This window comes from Chlamydotis macqueenii, chromosome 7 (assembly GCF_036417535.1).
Source record: "Chlamydotis macqueenii isolate bChlMac1 chromosome 7, bChlMac1.mat, whole genome shotgun sequence".
NCBI classification, from domain to species: domain Eukaryota; kingdom Metazoa; phylum Chordata; class Aves; order Otidiformes; family Otididae; genus Chlamydotis; species Chlamydotis macqueenii.
In genome coordinates this window covers 8,234,934-8,260,368 of record NC_141562.1, presented here as the reverse complement: position 1 = coordinate 8,260,368, position 25,435 = coordinate 8,234,934, and the positions used below count along the sequence as shown (strand labels likewise).

The window sequence follows — 25,435 nt, the reverse complement described above, 5'->3', positions numbered from 1 at the left end:
GAGGAGAGCTTTTCTTTCTTTGTTTTTACTTAGATTTTGTTCACCTGAATAATCAGCCCATTCAAAAGGGGATCTCTTGTCCCTCTGAGGACCCCAACAGCACCAAAATTGCGGAGTCCTTCAATGCATGGAATGACTTGGAAGCCAATGCCTACACACTGATGGACCTGCCTCTTAGAACCCCAACAGTAAGTGTTTTCTGTCACTAAAAGCTGTAGCAAGTAGCTCTGCTGGCAAAGCTGGCATTTATAGAACTGTAAATGGCCATTTAAAGTGCGTGTACACATTTAACGCTGTAATGAACAACATAATGAAAACTTTAAAATCTTCTTTTTATTCCTTTAACTATTTATTTACTGCTGAAAGGACTCTAGAAGTAGTGTTTTTCAGCAGTTGCATGGGTAGAAGACAGGGAGGAATGTCTAATGGCAAAGTACACCAAATATGTTGCAAACTATCAAAACAACATGTTCTTGCGCATTAAACAGCAGTTTAGCAGTTCAAACACAATGCTCCCTTGTGTTATTATTTAAGATGGAAATCCTCATCACTTCTGTAATAGTCTGTAAGTGCAGTGGAATGCTTATGTAAATGTGAAAGAGTTGTTGTTTGCAGTTACCCGAGAGAGCTGTTCAGAATGTTTTCACAGGTAAGTTCTATCAAAGCTCTTTCCCAGTTGTTAAATACTAAAGAGAAAGAAAATTTCCTTAGAAGTGTGAAGGTGAGAATCTGTTATGATGATACTTCAGGATGGAATTTATTTGGGCATAGTAAAAATATTCTCCAACCTGCCCCACAAGCACAAACCAAAGGAGTAAGGATGTCCTCTTCCTGGTTGTGTATCTTGGTATGCTATTTGGACTACAAAGCTTTGTTTGTCTGCTGTTTATATGAAAGCCTGTGTAAAAGTAAAGAATAAAAAAAAAAAATGACCTGAGACGATTTTTAAAGTTTTAAAAAATCTGAAACTCAACTTAAAATCTTGATGTGGTCATACCAGGTATTTTGGCATGGCCCACATAACACAGCGGACACTTTAAAATTGTTTGCAAGTTTCAAATACTCCAAAAGTTTTTATGCATATAAGATACTGGATTGGGTCTTTAAGTTTGAGCCTAATTTATAACAATGGACCAGTAAATATTTTATTATTTGCATGGTAAAAATGCAGTCCGTTTATTTAAGTTTTTAATAAACCTGGATGTGTGCAGTGTATTACAGCAAAATAAACACAGAAGTGTCCTGAGCCAAGGCGCTTACAAGCTAAATTAGATGGATAACATACGAAAGAGGATAGCAGAACATAGCAGGGAGGGAGAAGGGGAACTGGAAAGCACATGGCAAAATGGAAGAGGATGCTGGGGACAGTGATTTACCTAGGAAAATTAAAAAGGGATTTTTTCCTTATTCTGCTGAACAAAGTAGTTAGCTGTCTGTTTCCTCTCCCTAGGTCAGTGACTGTATTTTCAAACTTTTGCATTTTAATTTGACACAAAGATTGGTTTAAAAGTGTTTCAGGACTGAAAGCAATATGTGCTGCTTGTGGTTGAAATTAAATCCGGAAGGCAGGATACAAAAATCTGCTATCCAAATTGCTCAACAGGACAAATATCATCCATGGAAAGCCCTGCTGCCTACTGGAAAGAGGGCTTAGCAGTTGGCGTCACCCTGCTGAAACCATAATTGAGGCGGGATTACACTCCTCTTTGTGCTGCCTGTCATCATAGAGCAAGTGCCTACAGAGGCAAGCTGAGAAATCAGAGCAAGGAACTGTGAAGAAAAATAAGTGCTATCAGTTGTTTGAGGCCTCTTTTAGGTAGGCAGTACAAACACTGCACCTAGAAACCCTAGGAAATTACAGTATTTCTCTCCTGATAATTTTTCTAAAATATATGATTTGTTGTAATGTAAAAGGCCTAACACTGCCATTGGTTGTGTAAGTCATACTGTGTAAATAAGCAGCTTCATTACCCATGTTTGTAGCAAAATTAAGAGCAAAGAAACCTGATACATTGCCAAAGTCAATGTGGGACTGTTCAAATCCCCAAATGACCTCAAAAGGATTTCTTCTTTCACTATAGGTATAAACTAAACCTTGCTTTATACTCTTGCCATTGCGAGAATGTGAGGAGTAGGCTATATCAATTATGGCTTTTGTTCAGTATGAGTTTTTATGTGCATGGCCTTGTTCCTACCATTGTTAGCTTTAGTAGGAATTCGGTAATCGAACATCTCAAAGTGAATAGTAATTAGGTGATACGATTTTTTTTCTTACTCTGAAAAAGAATAGATTTTTTTCTCCCCAGTAACAGTTGAACTGTGTTCTTTGCACGTTGTCCTTTTTTCATTTATACAAAAATATTTTTCTCATGCTATGTGTGGCAGGGGAAAGGGCTGGACTTTCAGAAATAGTATGTCTTCTACTAGTTATTCAGAGGTGAGCTGCTTTGGTTGGTTTGGTTTTTTTTTTTTAATCAATTATGAAATAACTATTTAGAAAACCTTCTCTTTAGGAAAATGTGTATAATAAACCAATTCCCAAGACAGAACAGATACAGGTACCTGATCTGGACTTTGTTCTAACCTGGGCAAATCACTTAGGAATCGTGTTTTTGCGCTGGACTGCAAAGGAATTCCTTTATCCTTCTAACTCTCTTCAGAACAGTGTCTTGCAGGGTCTCGACAAACTTCATGGTGAAATACAAATTCTGCCCTACAATGATGTTCTCTGTGGCTGATTCATTTTTACCCTTTCTCTGCTTCCACCAAGCCTTAGCAGAAGGGACTGTGCGCTGCCTCTTTCCGAAGAAACAGGCTGGCTCCTCAGATTGGCCCTCCAGAGAGAATTCTGCCTCTCTTGTAACCAGCTGTGGCAGCAGGCCATAAATATAGAACAACGAGGCTCCATGTTGTGCTGCAGCCTCCATGGACAAAGCCAGAACAGCAACAATTTAGATCAAACATTTCCTTTTCTCCAAACTCCCAAAAGCATCTCACGTTTGTAAGTCTCAGTCAAGTTTCCTGAAGAATAACTGAAAACATGGTCAGTTCTGGTGTAGCTGTTTTGTTGTAGGCAATAGACAAGCGTTCCTTTAGGGAGAACAATGAGCATTTTAAGAAGGCAGACTGCATTAAACCTAGCTGCTTCCCTGTATTCTAGTGTCTCCACAAGGACACACTTAAACGTGCTGGAAGGAAATACACTAATGCAGAGCAACTTCATAACTTACTGCCACAGACTCTATTGAGGCAAATGATAGAGTAGGATTTAGAAAAGGATTACACCTATATATGGAGGATAAAAATATCCTCCACTATGATTATCCTTTCAAAGGGATAATAACCCTGTTTTAGGGTACAAACCAACTGCTAAGACTCTGTACTGAAAATGAAATTCCCACATCACTGTTCATTATGCGTGTTTCGCAGCTCTGTGAAACACCCAGTCATGGCTAAAGGTAGGCTAGTGTTTTGTCAGGAATGCTGGTCTGAATCAGTGGGGCACTTCCAAAGTTCCTTACCACACCAAAATTATCCATCTGATTCTGCAAACTGTAGTGTAAATAAATAATATTATTATTTTTTTTTATATATACTTATGTTCTCCATCTGACCCTCAGTATTTACTGTGAAGAAATTTTGTTACATTACAGTTATTATCTTGATGTCCTCCACAGCTTCCATGACCATTTTGTTCGCTTGCTTGAGAAATGTGCAGTATTTATATTGACTAACTGTCAGGAAGCTGGTGCTTCCCAATGAATTGTTTCCTACGGAATTAATACCGATCTAAGCCAGGAACAGTATACTAGGCCTGGGGGTATACTGGCACCCAGTGGTCCAGAGCCTGAGGTACAAGCATCTTTTATTTGTTGACTCAAGAAAGCTGTAGTCCATTGTCCATCCACTGGAAAATGTCCAACCTCTTAGCTTCCGGTTCAGTTTCTTTATGGATTTGGTGATGTTTTGAACCACATTCCATTAAATAAACTGTTGTTGTATCACTTGGAAGAGAAATAATTCAGTGCTGGTTTTGCCTGTTCATTTTTCTTATCTTCCTTACGAGACGTAGGCTGAACAGAAAAATATGCAAGGCAACAATGCTATGTATTATCAATGCAACTGAAATAGTTGTTCAGAGTATTCTCAAAGGACAATTGCTACAGTGGGGATTGCAACAATGTGATTTTTATTCTCACCTGCCAACCAAGTACTCATACCAGCGGGTGACAACAGAAGACTAAACAAGGCTAATCCGCCAGAGAACCAGAATAGAGAGAAGCTTTGGGAGTTGTCTGATTTCTTTATTATCCTGCTGACCTGATTTCCTCAAGCTTTATCTTTTTCTCCCTGTTCTTTTTTTTTTTTTTTTTGACTTACAATTTCCTTAGAAGATGTAGAGCTGAATTTGATACAGGCACCTGTTTTTGTCTTCTAGAAAGGAAGCTGTATGTATGCAATTTATTGATGAATTTGGCGTGCTTACTCCTCATCTAATGTCTTGTCAGTCAACTAGTACCTTTCTTTGACGTAAAGAAGCTTTGAATTAGATCTGTACTTCCAATAAAAACAGTGAAATTACTTTACTAATAATTGACTTTTTCCTCTTAGAGTGGCCAGAGCCAGATCCTGTGCTAAAATCCCAGGCCTACAGGAAGTCCACACTAAAATGTGAATTTATTCCTCTTTGCCACAGACATTTTCTTTGCCAATATATTTAGCATTATTTGTGTCCTATCATTGCTCCAATATAAATATTATTCCTTTTTTCACACTTGACATTTTTATTGACTCTGAACTTGTTTCATTCCTGAAAAAGTAATTTTGAAGTCTTCTCCTGTCCCTTAAATAACCTTTCCTCTCTTGTGATTTCTCTGTGTATTTATATTTCTCCTTTAAATTTTTCCTTGTCCTTCGTCCTCCACAAATTTAATTCAAATTAAAGCAATTTTAATCTGTTCTTTGTAGCCAAAACAAGCTCCTTTAGTTGCTTCATTTCTGTTTCCTTGATCCAGTTCTGATTAAATGGATAGCTACAGGGAAAAACATCAGAAATCTCCATTCCATTAATAATCATAATTAACCCTCTGTAGAACAGCAGTTAAAAAATGTTCTAGCCACAAGTCTAAAGAGAAAAAAAAAAAAAACAAACCACAAAACAAATCCAAACCAAAGAACGCCCCATCTCATTTATTTAAAACAGTTTTATCTTGGAGTCTCCCTCCTTACTTGCTATTAGTATGGGAATTTCTTGTTATTTTACTGGCAGTTTGTTAAAACCAGCCATTTCTACCTAGGCAAGATCCCCATTGATGATGTTATGTCAACTTACACTTTTTCTGCAGGAACCTGAACATTAAACGTCACGATACTGTCATTCACTTAGTGTATCAACCTTAACATTTTGCTCCAATTATAATAACAGCCAGAGCTACATTTCCTCTCTCTAAGATCAGAGTATTTGACCAACATTTCACTGCTGCTAATGTGGAAACCCAGGGAGCGTGCTCTACTTGTTGAGGATTGCTGTGGGCAGATCTTCAGCCCACAAGCAAAGACACTCTCTTCCAGAACTCCAGACACCCCTGGGGTTCACCTCTTGCTACTGGCACACTGATTTTTAAATACGCACTGTCTCTAAAAACTTCAGCCCAGTCTCAAAGATGTATTCACAAGGAATGTCTCCCTCTATTATTTGAAAATACCAATTTCCTTTGATAGCTGGGGTGTTGTCAAAGGCACTTCTGAGTTGCACTCCAACTGTGAATGCCAGTTACTAAGAAAACTGTAGCATAAAAGTGATAACTTCCTACCTGTCTCTAAACGCTTTCTTCCTTTCCTACCGGTAACCTTCCTTTTCCTGAGAAGGACTGACTGTATATGACAGCTGTACCACCACCTGCGAGTACTGGTGATTAGAAGGAACATATCCAGCCTCATAATATTATTTAAGCTTGGTACAGGCACAGACCTTGGTACCGGCAATTCCCTTGTCCTGGATCCTAGGCCACAGACAGGTTCACAGTATTCACAGTAAGCAGGCTACAAACAATCCAAAATATTTCCTGGGCTTTTCTCAACCCTGATGTAATTCTTGTAGCTCAGTAGCTGAGGAATGCCATTGGCTGCAGCTTGCAGGCTTGAGCTCTAAGCAGTGGTCATGGCATGCCATTCCAGAGAGAGTGCCACGCTTGATGAGAAAAGCCTGGCTACGGAGACAGGATCTGTCCATGCAGATGAGTGAAGATGGGGCTTCTTATTTTTCATGACTACATTAGCTGGTTGGAGCTGATGCCAAGACACGTTTTGGACAGTGGCAGTTGCACAGAGGTGAGTGTTCAAGCCTCCTTTGGCTGACCTTCTATCAAAAGGCAGCAGAACGGTGATGTCTGAGAGAACAGCTGTTCTCTCCTCTTCAGTTTCTTCCAAGTCATCCTGTTTCCTGGGCGCAGCCTTATTGTTTGCTTCGTTAATAATCTGGGGTCACTTGGCCTAAAATGTGTGTGTGGCTCCTGATACTTAACTAAAACGTGTTTTTAAATTATTATTTAAAACGCTGTAGTCTTCAGACTTGGCTACTGAATTTTGCTATGAGCTACTAGTTGATTAAGATGCAAATGCTTTCATCAAGTGCTTTATCACATACTTCACAGAGAGCAAAATACCTTCAATCAGTGCAGAGCAAAAACAGAACTGGTATGGAAATCAGACATAAGGTATAAAGTATTTGTGGTTTCGTTTTTCTGATCCTTGATTCAGTTTCCAAAATCCTGCCAGGCTTTTGGTAACTAAGTCTTGAGGGAAGCTCGCAATTCAGTGTTATTCAGTGGGAGAAATTAAATAGCCATCCTACTAAAGGAATAAATGCATATGATCTTCCCTAGAAGATAATTTCTATTTAGTTAGAGAAGTCTAGCCAGTGGTGTCAGAGGACAACAGAAATCATACTTCAAAGATACAGAAACTTCCCTGAAATGAAAACAATAGAAAACTTACTTTTGTTAAGTACTGCATTACTTGATGTCAGATGCAACAAAAAGGGTCCCTTTCTGTCTCTTTCTGTTCTATATCCTTACCTTTCTCTTGAGTGAGAATAGATTGCTTTTTTAACCAAAATTCTAAATCAATAATAAACATATAAACTGCCCTTTGTCCCTTTAAATATGCCTTTAAATATGATGGCATATTTAACCCCTGAAGATGATCAACAGTAAATGTAATTTGAAAGCAGTTAGCTTATTCTGATTTTTTTTTCTTGCTGTCTTTTTGCATTCTTGACTATTTCCTGTTCTAGAGAAGCACATGCCAGCTTATTCACTGAAGTCTGACAATATACCTATGACCTCTTGTTTACTCTACAGAAGATGCCAGTGCAAGATGTTCCTGGTGCCTTTCCTACAGTGGATGTCCCAGACCATGCCCATTATACAATTGGAGTAGTCATTCTTATAGTGGGGATCACAGGGACTCTGGGTAATTTCCTGGTCATCTATGCTTTCTGCAGGTATCTTTCTTTTGGATTTTTTTTAAATACTCAAACTTATGAACATTAACAGTACCTTGACTGTGCTCTGCCAATGCAGCACAGGCAAACTATCAGCCTAGTATGCGTACATAGTAGAATGTACCAAGAGACATTGCTGTAGGAAAAAAAAAGTGGCAACCTGCCATTTCCCTCTGACTTCATCCCATTAACTACAGCCATAGCAAAATTGTTAGCAAAATTGCAAAGAGTCACCCAGATATGCCAAAAACCAGAAAAGCAGAAACCTTCCAGTGAATTTTCTCCTACTGGCTGAACTGTGTCTGCACTGGACTGATGGGATGTTTTGCACCTGTGTCTCCCATATATCTTATTTTAGATGTTTCCTTCCTCTTGCTGATTACTACTCACCTTCTTTTCCCCCTCTGTTCCTTACTGGCCATGTCTCTTGTTTTCACATTTTCTAACACTTGGCTTATTTGCTTTTAACTAAGGCCACATTCCAACTTTTATATTTGAAGGAAATTGGATCGCTGACAACAGTGCGATATTTTCACCGTTTCTGTTCACTCATCCTGTTTCTGTTTTGTCATACTGAGGCAGAATATTGGCATGATGTCCACACCAATGAGCTTTTACTTCATGACTGGTCTTTAGGCACTACTGTAATAAACCAAAATAATAGCAATTATATGATAATTTTGCTGTGTTAACTTAAATCACTGGAGTGTGGATGGAAGTAGTCTGGGTCTCGAGCTTACATTTATGCAGTGCATTAAACAGTAGGTTTCAGTATGGGCATTCAGAGTAGATACCAGCACTTGAGTGTGAATGATATGGCCTTAAGAACAGAAAAGGTGTTGGCATACAGACCAGTTATGTCAGGATGAAGTACTTGAGCTAGCTTAGCTGTTTGGCTGGTCCCACACAGGAAATGCAGTCATGGCAGCTGCAGTTCCACTTGAAGGACACAGCTTGTCTTCATCTGAAGATGTTATGAAGACATAGCAAAGTAAAAAGTATATCAGAAGTTTGAAGAACACATCAGGTGCCTACAAAGCAGTCTCAAATAATGACAAACTGCAAGATAGCCAGCTGCCTGAAACAGAAATACGTTCAGTAACTTTGCAGACTACTGAACAAATAAAAGCAGCCCATAAGCGTCTACTAATAATATATCCCTATTCCTAAATTGACACATAGGGGACAGTAGTCCTAGTGATTGATCACTGGAAAGAAATCATCATTTATTCTGTTATTTTTCAATTGTGTCTAAGACTGAAAATTTGAGAAAGGAGCTACAAAGTTACACTGAGCCCCAAACTAAGGAGCTCTCAGTTGAGCTTTTATGTGTATCCTTTAAAACACTGTACTATAATACTATGAATAACGTAGGCAGGTTGCACTGGAGGCTAGCTATTGCTCTCTTTAAAGTCAGTGTCTGGGCCAGGGAGACGAGTGTCATAGAGAAGAACTGATGTAAACCGAAATGCTTCATGTAGTACATAGTGAGCTTGCTTAATCCCTGTATTTGGAAATCACTGTTGATCTTATCAGCAGTGGAAAATGTGCTCTTCCCCCCCCGCCCCCGCCCCCGCCCCCCCCCCCCCGCTTAACATGACCCAGATCCAGCAAATCCATAGAACACAGCAACTTCAATTTCCTCTTAATCTTGGACATGGAGTGCACTGGGTCAGAATATTTAAAGAACAGTATGATTTATCCCCATCACTGAGCCGGTTATCAAAACAATCCTCTAAAGTGCACAGGAGTATAAATGTGTAAAACCGAGCCTTGCTTATGTTCTCTTGTGAGGGAAATGAGAAGCACTCTGCTCTAGCTTGCTATGTAGTGTGCCCTGCCATTTGTGAAGCTGCCAAGGCTCACAGGAAAGAGCAACAACATAATTAACAGTGCAGCAGTGTTTAGAAACATTCCTTCTGATCTTTGTAGGAGTAGGAGCCTTCAAACTCCAGCCAACGTTTTCATCATCAATCTAGCTGTTAGTGACTTCCTGATGTCCATCACACAGTCTCCAGTTTTTTTCACCAACAGCCTCCACAAACGCTGGATTTTTGGTGAGAAAGGTTTGTATATATTCTTTCTAAGAAATCACTAAGTATGTTCTTACCATAGTGGCAGTTAATCTACTATTTCCTTATCCACAGGTACCCTTGCAATGTTGAGAACATTTCTTGACATTGTTTCCATGTTGACACAAATGTTTTTTTGAATGTTTTTGTCTGTATGCAATAAATGGGTTCCTACCATGGAGAGAAAAATTACATATATGAGATATAAAGGCGACACCAGCAATCTAAGGCACAGGACTAATATTCTTGCTGGCATTCTTCCTCAATCATCTCATAACTTAGTTACTGGCAGAGTCCTATGATAGTGAAGCCCCACTCTCCAACACATCTGCTTAATAGCTCTCTGGGACTTGCACCTGCCAAAGTGAGGCAAGAAAGCCTGGCAAAAGTGAGTTTTGACAACAGAAATATTAACTGAATATTTCCTGTTCAGTAAGAAAATGTGTAATGAAGGTGCTTTCATTCTTCCTCTATAACTGCAGGAAAAGAAAGACTAGTCTTTGCTTCTTGAACAGGTATTGACAGAGCGGAAGGTCAGAGAAGTAATATTGCTGTATTGATCTCTGATGACCAAAAGCACATTTTTTTTTAGTTCCATTAATTGTTCAATTGCATATATGTTAAAATATAAAAAAAAAAAAACTAAACTCCTGCTTCTAATCATTAGGTTGTTTGAATAACTAAAATCACTCATTAATATATTCATAATCTGCATATTTACTCCAGTTACGCTGACCTTGAGATATAAATGGTTCCCCGATATCAAAGTAGCTATAACTCATTGTTAAGCAAAACAGCTCTTTCTATAGGAGCTGCAGTAAAGCTGGAGTTAAATTACGCATTAATGGATAGCTGAAATGATCCCACTAAAAACATCAGAAATCAATGAGAGAAAATATGTTAAGTATCACTATCTCTAGCAATTCAAGCAAACAAAATCTTTGAAGTTTATCTCCATGGATAATGTAATTAGCAAGACAGAGAGCAGCTTTGAAATAGCATTACAACTGCAGGAAAACTGAAGTTCCATTGCTTTACAAATTCCAGAAGATATTAGTTCAGAAGAAACACAGACTTGAACTCTCCCAGAGATTAATTAGCATAGGTAGATTAATTTCACTGCTACTTCTGTCATCTTCATTGAAAGGCTGTGAGCTGTATGCCTTCTGCGGAGCTCTTTTTGGCATTACATCTATGATCACTTTGATGGTGATTGCCTTGGACAGATATTTTGTCATCACAAAACCTCTGGCTTCTGTTGGAGTGACATCTAAGAAGAAGGCCCTAATAATCCTGGTAGGAGTCTGGCTGTACTCTTTGGCTTGGAGCCTCCCGCCCTTCTTTGGATGGAGTAAGTGAAATGGAATAAGTTTTTTTTCCCTCATAGCATTAGATTAAAAACCAGTTAGAGGTATAGAAGAGGGCTGAATCAATGGCTTGCACATTAGGCTTGAATAAATCAATTTGAAGAAAACTCATAAAATGCATATTGAAACTGAAAATGTCTAATTAAAAGAATCCTGTGTGTATTACAGCATATTATAAGACAATGGCATTTTCCTTAAGCTAATTACTTACTGAATAAAGAACAGTAGATAAAATCAAGGCCAAAATTTATGAAGGATGCGCCTGCCTATTATCCCATATCTATTTCCATTGAATCAAATTCAACAATATAAAAGTGTAATAAATGTATTTGTGGTTTTTTTCTGTTTACTTTTTCCTCCCTAAAGGTGCTGTGTAAGATAGTAGTGTCAATCTAAATTTCTGTATTCACATAAAAGAGGAATACAGTCTGAGTATTTTGTGCAAATACATCTTCGGTAAGTCTTGACTGTGTTCTGGATGGACAAATTACACTAGGTGTTGGCCACATTCTCCACTCAGCCATTGGTATCTTCACTAAGGCTTCCAATACAGATGCCATTTAGTACTAACTAACTAATTTGCTTTTGTAAATGTGAATTTTATGCCTGCAAATTGGAACATGCGTGCAGCACCTTGATCCTTGCAACTTGTAACAAACAGAGTTTGTTATTCTTCCTCATTTGAATCCACTTCACTACCATTACCTTGTTTCCTATGAGTCACCGGTTTCAGTGAGGAGGTTAGCATGAATTCATCGTTCAAAACGCCAGCCCATTTTTGTGCTCCCTAATTCCAGAACAGAATGTGTCAGCTCAGCTGAGGTGAGAACATAGCAATGTTTGATTTTCCCAAAGGATGCTGCAACCAACTCAGCTACCGAGTAGAATTTCAGCAGATTTTTGTTATTGTCTTGTTATTGTTATTCTGGTCCCCCAAAAACATGAAGCATGTTAAAGCAGGCAGACTGCAATACTGGGAGAAGCAGCCTTTAGTTGAATGCGAGCTGTTAGAACAACAAAATGACAACATAGTCTTAGATTCTAGATTCTTAATTGGAGAAGGAGGAATAATTGCTTGAAAGGTGTTGTTATCCTGGAATTAGATTCTAATAGTACCCACAGTATTAACTCTCATGATAATTAGATGCATCTGAGCACATCTTTAAGCACATTTTTAAGAGTTTAACAGAAAATATCACTGTAAACAATGAAAATTAAGATACAAAGGTAAGAAGGCATTGCTGTTGACAATTTTTTAACAGTTTGACGCAGTTCCTTTAAGGAGATTATATTTTATTTCAGGCAGAATATTATGTATGTATTTTTTTTTTACTTGTACCCAACTTTACTTCATGACAAAATTAATTTGATCTGCACAATAAATATCTTTCCTTTGTACAGTAAATTTATCTCACCTGCACAAGCTTTAAAAAGTGGTAGCTACAGCAGTTTCACTTCACTCCTTGGGAAGACAGCATGTTGACAGGAAATTGAGAAATTTAAAAGCAATATGGGTCTGATTCAAGACCCACTGAAGTATCTGCAGAGATGCCCTTTGACTATGTTGAGCTTTAAACAGTATTCAAGAATGGAAACAAAATTATTCCGTTTTCTGAAGGCTTAGACTGCTAAACATAAATACAATAGGGCAACAGAGTAAAATACAATTAAAAGAGGTACTTTAAATGAAGAATCATGTCTCCTTTTAACCTCTTTTTCCCTCTAAGAGAATAGAAATCCCACGTTATTCTATCTTTCTCTAATTTCTGCACGCAGAAGAAGAACAACTTCATGGTTTATGCCTTCTCCTGTGTTTCTGTCTAGGTGCATACGTTCCCGAAGGTCTGCTGACTTCCTGTTCCTGGGACTACATGACTTTCACACCATCAGTCCGTGCCTACACAATGCTGCTTTTCTGCTTTGTCTTCTTCATTCCTTTGATTGCTATCATATACAGCTATGTCTTTATATTCGAGGCTATCAAGAAGGCCAACAAGTAAGTAACCAACAGTCTTAAGTGTTGATCCTTCTGTTTAAGTGACTACTTATTTTCTTAAAATGAAGACTAACAGAAGAAAATTGGGAAGTTTTGCACTTTTAATTTGTATGTACGACTGAGGAAACCAAACAAGAATTCTGTCAGTAGTCAACATAGTAAAAAGTCTGATCCTTAGAAAGGCCATTCCTAAATTTAAGCCCAAGCTGTTCCGTATATCGTATAATGATACAGAAAAGGGTCTGAGTAGCAGCAAAAGAAATCTAAAGGATGAGAAAAGACTACAGAAATTAACCAACCAAAAGAAATACTAAGGGGACATCAGAGACATCTAACAATAGTGTATCAAAAACTATTCAACAGAAAAATAGACGGAATTATACTACAAATTCCATGTTTGACAAAGGGTGAAAAAGAGGTAAAACTTTTAATCACAAGTCTCTGAAACAAAAACTATTGTTGTAAAAATAAAGGCCAATGTCTGCCACTACATTTGTGATCTGTAGATATCTGTCATGCAGGTAACAGCATATGTAGTCACATAGCTCAGAAGTACTCAGTAAGAGTAAGGTACCAAAATGGGACCTAGGGAAGCAAAGACTTCTCTGACTATATTTAATACAGCTTGTTCAATTGGCTTGAATACCTGATTTATGTGGAAATTGTTCTGGTATAGGACTATTTTATTCACTGAAGCACATCTGAGTTTTGCCATTGATTACTGCAACAAAAGTGCATTGAATTTTGGAGGACTGGTCACATACATACATTAACATATTAAAAGTGTATGAATTTTAGCATAAACTAGCACATGAGTAACTGTTGCCTCATTTTATGAAGCTATTTGCTCAATTTCCTACCTCCTTTTTTTTGCTGTTGTATGTTTATTTCCCCTAGGTCTGTTCAGACATTTGGATGCAAACATGGAAATAAAGAGTTCCAGAAACAGTATCAGAGAATGAAGAACGAGTGGAAGATGGCCAAAATTGCACTGATTGTCATCTTGCTTTATGTCATTTCCTGGTCACCATACTCTGTTGTTGCTCTGGTAGCTTTTGCTGGGTAATTATGAATGTATCAGCAATGGAATATTCAGTGAAAGTAAAAGGTGTGAAACTGTAAGAGAGATGAAAGTTACCTGTCAAGCTTAAAGCCTGAAGTGCATCCAAAACATGCATATATTTAGGAGTGACATTTAAAAAATGAGGCACATGCTGACTATGATTTTTTCTTAGTTTGACTTAAAAAAAAAAAAGTAAAAGAAAACAGGAAGGTTATTACTGTTAACATAACATTACCCTGATGATGATTTCTGAATGTAGATTCTCTATAGTAGAATATTTGAACTATCTGAACTTTATTTAGCACCAAAATGCCAAATAAAGGGCCCAAGAAGATCGACCTAGTGGTTGATTCTCTTTTCTTTCTCCACTTCTTTTACTTACAAAAGTCTGTTAATTTTCTTGTGTTGCATCAAACTGCTGAAATTCCTTACGTGTATAAGCAAGTTCAAAATTAGTACATACTTGCATTGGGGAGCATTTTGATGCTGCATATAGAAGATCGTAAATATGCACCATCTAAGCGTGTTCTTCATCTGTTTAATCATCAGCATTTTATACAGTAATTCAACAAAAGCATGATACTATTAATACAGTGTCTGTACATAGCTTGACACCAAACTATAGTTGATACAACCCAGGTACAAGTAACGGATTGGAAATCTGGATGCCTTGGCTCGATGTAGATATTTCTCCCATGTTAATATGTGAATTTTCCTGTACTGCAGTTCAGCCTTTGTAAAATGGCTATGACTCTCTGCTTTAGAAAGCCTTGTCAGCTGCAAATCCTCAAGTGGAAGACTGCTACGACAGTACAAAACACTTCTATTTATATTTTTCAAGTTAGAAATAAAAAGTAGGTCTTCCTAAAATTGACAAACACAGTAAGTTTACTTATGATAGTGTATTTTGAGAGGCAGGGGTAATTTTTGTTACACATGTAAGGAAGAAGCCACTACAGGGCCTCTTCCCAAACAGGCAGCTTCCTAAACATAGCACTTCTAAAATCTTATCCTTAAGATGAAAAAATGCTATGGGAAGAGGATTCTCTCCTTTTGTATCCAGAGGGACAATTCCAAGCAGCAGCAAACATTTTCTGCATGAAGTTAAACAGGTTCCTCACTCAAAAACACAAATCCTTAGGGTGTGTCTCAGTGTCCCATTTCCTGTCACAAGGGGACATAGGTACTGGGCACCCACCACTGGTGATATATGACCAGTTAAAGACAGAGGAAGACCAAGCAGACAAAAGAAACACCGCACAGCTACCTTGCAGCACAGCTACCTTGCAGCACTACTTGCTCTAAGATATCTCAAAAAAAAAAAAAAAAAAAAAGTAGTATATGCTTTATGCTAAGCATTTTAGCTATGTAGAACTCTGGCTGTCCCATATGATTCAGCATCTACTTTAGGAACTGAACTTGACTTCCAACCCATGTCTCACACTGACAAAAATCTGAACAAATGGACAGTTTCATAACTCTACAGTATGTGACAAATGGGCTTTTGCAAATTTTGCTCATAGAATAGTTTGGGTTGGAAGGGACTTTTAAAGGTCATCTAGTCCAAGCCCCCTGCAAGGAGCAGGGACATCTCCAACCAGATCAGGTTGCTCAGAGCCCCATCCAACCTGGCCTTGAATGTTTCCAGTGATGGGGCATCAACCACCCCTCTGGGCAACCTGTGCCAGTGTTTCACCACTCTCACTGTAAAAAAATTTCTTTTTTATATGTAGTCTAAATCTACCTCCTTCTAGTTTAAAACCATTACCCTTTGTCCCATCACAGCAGGCCCCGCTAAAGAGTTTCTGCCCATCTTTCTTACAAGCCCCCTTTAGGTATCGGAAGACTGCTATAAGGTCTTCCTGGAGCCTTCTCTTCTCCAAGCTGAAGAGCCCCAACTCTCTCAGCCTGTCCTCATAAGAGAGGTGCTCCAGCCCTCTGATCACCTTTGTGGCCTCCTCTGGACCCTCTCCAACAAGTTCATGTCATTCTTATGTTGGGGGCTCCAGAGCCAGACATAGTACTCCAGGCAGGGTCTCACAAGAGCAGAGTAGAGGGGGAGAATCATGAAGACATCTTCTGAGCAAGGCAGCTTCATTCAGCTTTTTAAAATTTTTAAACTATGACTTTTAGGGAACCCTTCTGAGATTTTTCAAAGCTTAACAGACCAAGCTCAGAGGCCTTCTGTGGACTTTTATTACAATGAACTCAGATAAAATCACTGCATGCCACATGTGGGAGGCAGACATGGGAGTCTGTGGCTAGTCTTGGACTAAAGACAACTCATCTGACAGAGCAACAACATACACAAAATGAAGGAAGAACCTTAATTCCGTTAGAAAATATTTTGGATGGGGAATATTGAACTCACTAATATTGTTGTATTTTCTGGGACTGGTTAGCTTAAACAAAAGCCTTTGTCACTGTTTGTTTCTGTTAGCTGAACTTTCTATCAGTCTTACCAAAGCACTCTCTCATTTCAGTGTCAAAATTTCCATTCCAGCAAGGTCATACTGTCGTGTGCTCTCCAGGCTCTGTGAAGAATTACACCTCTAACCAATGCTTTAGAAGTATGATTAGGAGAAACCATGTTAAAAATTGTATATGGAGAACATGCTACTTGGACAATTCTTATCAGAGAAAGAGGTGAAATTAGAGGTGAAATGGCATCTCAACATTCATGCAGCTGACAAAATGATTCCTATATTACCACTGGCAAACCATTTCCACCTCATCACAGAACTTAAATATTCTAATAGTATGATGAGAAATTTCTTCACCAGGATGATGAGCTGCCACCTACTTATGCAATTCTCTTCATTGTTTGTTTGCAGTACTTACATGAGAAACCTCCTTCTGAGAGAGGATCAAGAAGAAAATCTATTTTCTCCCACAATATTATAGGAATACAAAGCTAATTGAAATACGGAGCTTAGACTGTCTTCTCAGGAAGAAGAGCAGTGATAAAGAAAGGTTGTTATCCATGGGAAGACAGATTGACTTACTGGGCCATTTCACTTAGAACTCTTTCTACCAATGCAGGAAGAGGTTGCAGGAAGAGGTCTTCATAGCCTTTACTCAGGTCTATGGAAAATTTGCCTGGTAGAAACTGCCTATGAAATGTTATGGTTATTTTGGTCTGAGCTGTTCTATTGATCTTCTTCTGACCAAGACCTTATGGGCTACTTAAAGCTATTCTCAAAACATTAACCAGCTGACAGCAGCATGGCAGATAGACATCAGTCGTAATTCTTTTATCCTTTAGAGTCACATCACCTGCACGCATGCATGGTCACAGTAACATGTAGGCGTAATATACGACACCTGAAAATACTTCCCCTTCACTTTTTAGCTCAGACCAGGCAAAAATTAAAGTTTGAACAGGAAAACAGATTTGTTAGTTATCTTTCTCTATAATGCCTCATGCTGCACACCTATTTAGTGACACATTGCTCAGCAAGTATATCTCCCGAGTGTGGAACAGATAGATACTCTGACGAATGCACGTGCGCTTATTGAAGGCTGACTTGGTCCCTAGGGTAAATAACATGGGAATTACCACCGTGTTCATAGTACTGAAGTGCTGCAAGAGAAGCCCCAAGAAAATAATGTTTCTCAGAAATGCAATTAGCTTGCTGTTGATCTTTACAGGCAAGGGATGTAAAATTTGTTCTCTCACTGTCTGGATACAGAACTCCCCCTTTTACTCTCTCTGGAGCAGTAATAAAGCATTTTCTTGTATAACTGCATAGGCTACATAGAACTGAATATTAAATATATAATGCATTTTGCATTACTCTAGGTATTCCCACGTCCTAACACCCTTCATGAACTCCATACCAGCCGTGATTGCCAAAGCTTCTGTCATCCATAACCCCATCATTTATGCCATCACTCACCCTAAATACAGGTAAGTTCACTCTTATAAGCTATGTTTAATATAGCAAAGAAAATCAGACAGTAACTATGTCACTTTTGGGACTAGTACTTGAACTCTGCTTCACCTGCACATTTTACTTCTGCAAGACATCCTTGCCCTCCCCAAGAAAACTTCTGAACGCCATATAAATGTCAGTGCAATTTGTACTTAGAACAAAATACTATGCAGATGGGAGTTAGAGATGTTTATGGATACTGCTCTGTACTTACAGATTACCTGCTAGAGACCTTCCCACCTCAAAGGAAAGCACCATAATTTTTTTAACTATCTTCATGAGAGATGCAGACATTTGTCAGTGTTTCAAATAGCAGTTTGTTAAATTAACCAAGCCAGTGAGAGATGCAATTCAGTAAGTCAATCCACCTCTTCTCCCCACCTTTCTTCAAGGCTTCCTATTTCAGATAGTATTTCTTCAGAGTTGTAACTTCTAGGGTCATTACTATATCAAGTTCAGATGCATGCTGTGAGATCTGACAGGCAGCAGTAAAGCCACATATATGCTGTTGTTTTACCCCTTACAAAGACCTACTGAGGAACTGGAAAGAGAAGTGGGCATGAACTTCTAAGTGGGGAAGGCCAGGAGGAAGAGGAAAGCTAGGCAAAAGATTTTCCTTACGCAGCATATGAGGAAAAAAATACTGTAATATAACTGCACATTTTGTACAACTCTACAGATAGCTGGCAAATAGATGTGTAACAGGCAGCTAGAATAGCTGCTTAGGGGAAGATTAAAATAATTCATTATGTGGTACTTCTGCGAGGTTCAGTTTAAAGGGACAGAGCTTTATTTTTCCCCTGATTAAGCTGAAAGCAGATAAAACATCATTTTAATAGCTCCCTTCAGTTCAAAGAGTTATATTTTAATGCCCTTATCCCTGCCAAGCAATAAATTTGAGTTCTGCAGAACACTGTGAATAAGTGATCTTGCAGGGTGATTGTGTATGATATATTGGATATCTGGAAAACTCTTTTTGTATCCAGTAATTTTCCAGTCCACGCAGCATTAGTTCATCTCTCTGAATAAATGTATTGTTTATGATGACTGAATTTTTGTGCTAACAGAAAAAAATCTGACTGGTTCTACCTCTCATCCACTAGAACAGCCATTGCAACATATGTTCCTTGCCTTGGATCCCTGCTGAGAGTTTCACCTAAAGACTCACGGTCTTTCAGCAGTTATCCATCTTCCAGACGAGCGACCGTAACCAGCCAGTCTTCTGAGATAAGTGAGCCACAGAAAGGAAAAAGGCGACTGTCTTCTCTCTCTGACAGTGAATCAGTAAGGGAGACACTTCCCATACATTCATTTTTAACTGCAAAGTAACTAATTTTCATACAGTGTCCTTCAAAGTGGTACCTTCTTCAGATGAAATGCATTATGGTGCTCATTACAGAAGTTACAAAAAAGTAGAGGTAGAAAGTGAAATAAAAGATGAAGGCTGAAGTGTAAAAGGAGAATGTAAATCTTTGTACACTTGATAGTTTGTGACACTGAAGGCAGAGAGGAAAGATACAACAACAGGAATTTTAGAAAGTAAGGAAGCTTAGAGTCAAAGCAGACTTGAAAGTCTGATCACACTTCTAGAACATACTTGTCTGACAGATATGGAGTCTGGACACAAGAAACTGCTGGTCACTAAATAGTTCTCTAGTGAAAGCAAGGTTGTAATGAAACAGACAATGCTTTCTGAAAGTGAAGTAGGCTGTACTTGTAAACATATTAATAATCAGATTTAGACAAATCAGTAAATCCATTACAGAATCATTCTCACAGAAGACCTCAACAGCTTGCTTCTGCCATCTAAGAGAGACCAAATGTTTTGCACAGCAGCTGGAAACTGGGAAAATATTTGGCATCTTAGGCTCCCTCTTGCAACCTGAAGTTACATTACTAACTAACTAACCAAGCACATTAGTTAGTTTACTGTAATTGTTTTACATGAGATTTCCAAATATATGAAAAGCCATCATTTACTTGGTGATTCTTTTTCATAGTATCTAATCCAACCAAGTGTTGAATTCTGAGAGCTGTTTTTAACAATGACCTTTCAATTTCTTTGTATTCTATAGTCTCTTGACTTCTCAGTCTATTCAAAATTAAATTCTTCTGGCTAGTAGTCACCATTCAGGTGGAAGGTTTTAAAACCGGCTAATTAAAAATGAACATTTTATTGAGAATCCTGATTCTTAAAAAACCAACAGACTCCTTCAGTAACACTGTGTGTTCTTGTACTACTATCAGTGCTGGAGAACGGGAACCATGGAAACAATCCAACAGTTCTCTTTGCTTAGAAAAGCAACTCTTAATACTTGAGGTAAAACAGTGGAATAGAGAACAAAAATTACTTAAAGTAAAAAATTCCAAGCAATTGGCATGCTTCAGTCTGGAATTTTCTAGAAGCCTTGAGTAAGTCTTGATCTTGTTTAGAACAACAATAGAGTCAAGATTTTTTGACACAAATATATGTTTCCCTTAACTATTTGATTTGACCATAGAATTATTAGTAAGTAATATCAGTTCAGCTGAAGTATAGAGCAAAAAGAAGGGCTCAATTTTACAACAACAACAAAAAAAAAACCTGCTTTGATGCTCACTGATAATTTATTTTGGGGTTTTTTTGCACCATATGTGGCTCAATTAAGCTATAAGACTTCTAGACATACACTCACAATGCAAAACAGCAGTACATACGCTGCCATGTATTTTACGTCAAGGCTAGTCACCAAGCTGTAAGCTGTTAAACTATCTTTATGCAATTTTGTTGTACTCTTGTGGATGCAAAAATATTCTGCACTTTGGAAAATTCTAAAGAAACAAGTTTCCAGTTAGCTCTTTGCAATGGAAAAAGAGCCAAGCTCTGGAACAGATGTTCAGAAAATAAGGTTGCTTCCATTTTAAAAGTCAATCAAATGGTGCTAATACACTCTATGCATGGAATGGGAAGCACAGTACACATTTTTTTTTAAATGCTGGGATCCAGAAAACATCCTACCCCACCTCTTGTACTTCAGCAGGAAAACATCTTTAGATTGTCCTCCTGGATATTTTGTTGAAGCTTTTCTAAAAAATCTTCCATGGAGACACTTCAGTCTGGAGATATTTCACTCTGTAGACTCATGTTCATTATTGCATCATCAGTAGTTAGAAAGCTACTTCTGAAAATACAATCTCGACTGTCACTGTTCCAAATTAAATTGATTTTTCCTTCCCCTTCTTCTGTGTTCCCCTTATCCTTCCCCAAAGTTACACAGAAAAAAATGATCCTCATCTTCCTTAGAGCAATCAATCCGTTATCTATTAAAATCCCGGTATAGCATCACTAACTGGAGTTCTCTCTTAATAGTAACAGACTCATCAGACCAATTTCTCCAGTTCCACCAAAGTTCTTGTTTTTCTACACCTCTTAATTTTATTTTCTTCCCTGGGGAAATTTTATCAAAGTATCAATAATTGAAAGTATCAAATATTGAAAGTATCAATAATTGCTCAGAGTCTATTCAAGCAATTATATACTCTTATCTAATGGAAGCTACATCCAAAGCACACAGATTGCTTATGGAAAACCCTTGCTGCATGAAAAAAAATTAAGAAAGTATATCACACTGTTACGTTACCCCATTTTAAGGCAAGGTACACTGTCAAAGAGCAAACAGGCTGGCTTGCCATAAGCTGCTCATCACAACCCCATTAGCTGTTTCATTCTTTTATTACGATCTATGAAATTCTGTGATTCTTCCTTTGTAGTAAAACGTCTGACAGAGTGAGGAAAAGGAATAGAATTTTTGATTTCTAGGAAATTCTGGTGGGTTGGGGGTTTTTGTCTATTTTTTTTCTTTTGTCTTCCCATTAATTGGAACAAAGTTCATAAAATCAAGGCTCCTAAAGCATTGATTCTGCAGTCCCCAGATATCTTCTATTTATTTCTGCTTTCTGCTTCCACCCAAGCCACTTTGGAAACTTTGTCCCTAATTCCTGCAAACAGCTGTGCTTCCTAATTGGGTACTACTATGGAAACACTGTCTCCTCAGAGCTACAAGGTGCATCAGAGAACTTTCAACAATAGACTATAACAAAATACTATTTTGTTTGAAATTTTGCAGTGCATTCTGTGTAAAAAAAAAAAAGCCAAAATTATAGCGTCATAGACTTGATAGTTTTGTTTGTACCTCTTATAAGAAAATATTTTATTAAATCATACATGGCATAACTCTTGTGAAGTATCTTTTATATGCTGTCTCTCTCTTCTACAATTTCTGTCTAGCTAAAACTGATTCTTATGGGGCAAACTGGACGGAAGTCTAAGAAACCTAGTGTGATTGTTTTTGCTGTATTCATTTTAGGGCTGTACTGACACAGAAACTGATAGCCCCAGTATGTTCTCCAGACTGGCTATCAAACAGATTTCCTATGAAACCGGTAAAGACACAACTCAAACTACTGACATAAGAGCCAAACCTAAACTGAAGCGGCATGATTCTGGGATTTGTGAGAAGGTAATAGACTGCATAATATCTAAATTCTCTGACAACTGGTAGGTTAACAAATCTGCACAATTTATCTTAATTAATCATGAAGGTTCCTGCCAAGAAGATGGGGATAACCTATGAGTTAACACAATGAGTAATGACTTAGAGGCTGTAAAAGGTCATGAGCTTTTTATTTCCACTCTGGTTCCATTCAGCTGTCTTTGTTGCATTTCTGACAAGCAAATGTGCCGTTTTAGTAAACTTAGGATCTGAATGGTATGTTGTCTTGTGTTCGGTTTTAAGTGTGTATTCAGTAATATTTGTATTTCACTGTCCAAATTACTTGGTCAATCTTTCTGTTGTCTTGCCACTTGCTACCAAATGAATACATATGGCAAGAGGTAAAAAACAAGGCTATCTTTAGCATATCGCTAGTTTTCAGCAAGTCTTCTGCTGTGCCCTTTTTCCTTTTTGTATACTTTGCATTTCACATATGTAAAATATTGTGACATACCTGTACATCATTTATGTCTTTCTTACCTGTGTTCATTTTTCAGACAGCTGTAGATGCTGATGACATATCCATGGTGGAATTGAATGTCACAGAGTACACTGCTTCACCTACTGTAAGACTTATTATTTTAATATTTGGCATGGGTCTAACTAACCAAGGGAACAAAAACTAATGACAGTCCCAGTTTCTGAGCACAAATTATTTTTTGGTATTAAGAAATCATGAGATACTCCTAGCAGAACATAGAAAACATGACCAAAAAGGATAGATCATTGCTGAAACCAAGCAGAAGGAGAACACATGTACTACAGAGTTCTCCTTAAGCCCAACTTCTTCAAAGAACTTGAATATTTTCTTGAATTCAGTAGGTCCCCTGATGAGGTCTGTGATTTCCTTAGTCAAGCATGGAAGCATTAATTTTGTGCCATCTTTGTATGAATAATACACACAGTAAGCTGAGATAGCCATTCTGACGGCTGTACCTCTGAGACAGCCATAGTCTTGTGGCAAGTACTGCTGTATAAAATGACATTGTTACCTATTTAATGTTCTCTGTTTTGGGTAGCACCAAATATCTAAAAAATGCAACTGGGAGGAAATCAAGGTAAGTTTTTGAAACATGCCATATCACCTATTCAGTAAGATGTTGTGCTAGTATCTATTTCTTCTTCCATGTAACAAAGCTATAGCATACTGAGAAAAATTTTTTGACATCTGCCACAAGTGAGTTGACTTGCCTTAATTCTTGACAGACGATGAAATAAGAGAAAAGAGTTGACAGGAGAAAACAAGCCAGTTTTATTTTTGCAGTATTAACTCCAATGTAATATAAACATCTTAAATTATCTCTGCATTGTTAGTAGCGATCCTTATGAGCTATTGCTAGCCTCACCCTAACACTCTCATTTTTTTGGTCCTGTGCAAGTGATAGCTAACATTGCTATTGTCAAAAAATGCTAATTAATATTTCCCTTAATTCTTGTTTTCACTTCATTCTCTAGTTTGCTTCCCCCTTCAAACTATCCATGCTGTTATCACTACATTTTATATCACCTCTTCCCCCAATGAATCTAAACAGTCCCTCTTTATGCAGGGACTCCTTATCTCATTGAATTCATAGACTGTCTCAGCATATTCACCACACTTTTATTCATAGCCAAATGTGCTGTCATTAGCCAGGTCTTTCATCAAAGTAGACCAGCTCTCAAGTAGTAAATGCAGAGTCTGTGCCTTAGTACACTAACTTGTTTAACAGGTTTTTTTCCTCGTAAGTTACTAATGAAACATTAAAAAAATGTTCATTTACTTTTTCCTCGATTCTTTAAGTTTGGTATTGAGTTAGTCGTGGGGATCGGCTTAGCTAAATGTAAGATATTTTTCATAGATTATGTAACCTGATCTCCTTGTAGATGTTTGTGTTTTCCATTTCTTTTAAATTGTTGCATGCTTTAGAGAGGTGACAGCCTGAATGGCATTGGAAAAAGGAAAGGAGAGTCTCACAACAGATCATCTGCAGCACAGATACCCAGCATTACAATAACATACAGCAATATCCAAGGAGTAGAGCTGCCTTCTCGATACAACTCTGGTTTCTTGTACCCTAAGATCAACAGCCACAAGCAGAACAAGAAGTCAAACAGCTGAGTGAGTGGTGCAAGCCAGAACATCACCTTAGCCAATACCTCTGGAACAACTATGGAACAGCTGAACCCAGAATAAACTTCCTACATTGTTACGAAATGCTCCTACAAAGACATAATACAAGACAAGCAAGGATAAAATCAAAGGGAGTAAGGTTTTCAGCGTCAGAACTCTTTCCAGTAGTTCACTTCTTGATTTGAGTCACATTGTGTTTTTCTTATCTCTTCTTTATGCAGCTCATGAAACAATTTCTTCCATTTGGATTTTTCTCTGCTCAGGTATATTCCACCACTGCATAGATCTTACCTACAAGCCTCCTAGGATTAACTTGAGAGAAAAGGGAAGTATCAGATTCAAAACTGGCCTTTCTTCACTTAGTGTAGTTTAACTTCAAAGCTATTCCTGAGCTAAAGCTGAGAGACTTGGGGAAAAATGTACATTACTTCCTGAAGATGGTTTCTTCATTACTGTGATGTTCCTCAACCAAATGAAAGCTTAATCACACAGTCAGTGCTCCCTTCTCTCATTAATGATACATTTGGCCTCATTTTCTTCTACAATCCAATTGAAAGGCAATGTACTTCAGAAGTCTCAGGTCTTTATTTTAATTTCTGAGATTTAGGGTGAAGAGAAAGCAATCATACTGAGGACAAGACTATAGTCCTTTCCATACTTAGCTTCTTTTTCCAATAGTCACTTAAGTGACCAGTTTAACCCGCTCTTAGCTAACCTCCCCAGAGCTAAAGGAAAGTTATTAAGGAACTCCTTCCAACTTTCCTTTAGCAGGTTTTGTAAGAATTCAGAATTGAAAGCAATGTTTGTATTGACGTTTGTTATGGGCAAGTCAATATATCTGCCTTTTAATACCTCA

General features: G+C 37.9%; 1 protein-coding gene across 2 annotated transcripts; it reads left to right on the top strand.

Moving 5' to 3' along the window:
* On the top strand, positions 1-24,567 carry OPN4 (opsin 4). 2 transcript variants are annotated; one of them, XM_010116984.2, is made up of 12 exons: positions 1-188; positions 7,362-7,504; positions 9,437-9,570; positions 10,724-10,927; positions 12,768-12,939; positions 13,837-14,001; positions 17,805-17,912; positions 19,041-19,221; positions 22,284-22,436; positions 22,967-23,035; positions 23,489-23,527; positions 24,376-24,567. In XM_010116984.2, exons 1-12 carry the CDS (start codon positions 162-164, stop codon positions 24,565-24,567), a joined length of 1,587 nt encoding a protein of 528 aa, XP_010115286.2. In that variant the 5' UTR covers positions 1-161. The 2 variants fall into 2 exon arrangements, with proteins under 2 accessions (XP_010115286.2, XP_086608199.1); XM_086752073.1 differs by lacking the exon at positions 23,489-23,527.
* Positions 24,568-25,435: the final 868 nt, after the last annotated feature.

Bases quoted from the DNA above. Each gene is read 5' to 3' on its own strand.
- OPN4 (XM_010116984.2), top strand. From the start codon at position 162: ATGGACCTGCCTCTTAGAACCCCAACA. The intron at 19,222-22,283 runs GTAAGGGAGACA...TATTCATTTTAG, and splicing joins CTCTCTCTGACAGTGAATCA to GGCTGTACTGACACAGAAAC. The intron at 23,528-24,375 runs GTAAGTTTTTGA...TGCATGCTTTAG, and splicing joins GCAACTGGGAGGAAATCAAG to AGAGGTGACAGCCTGAATGG.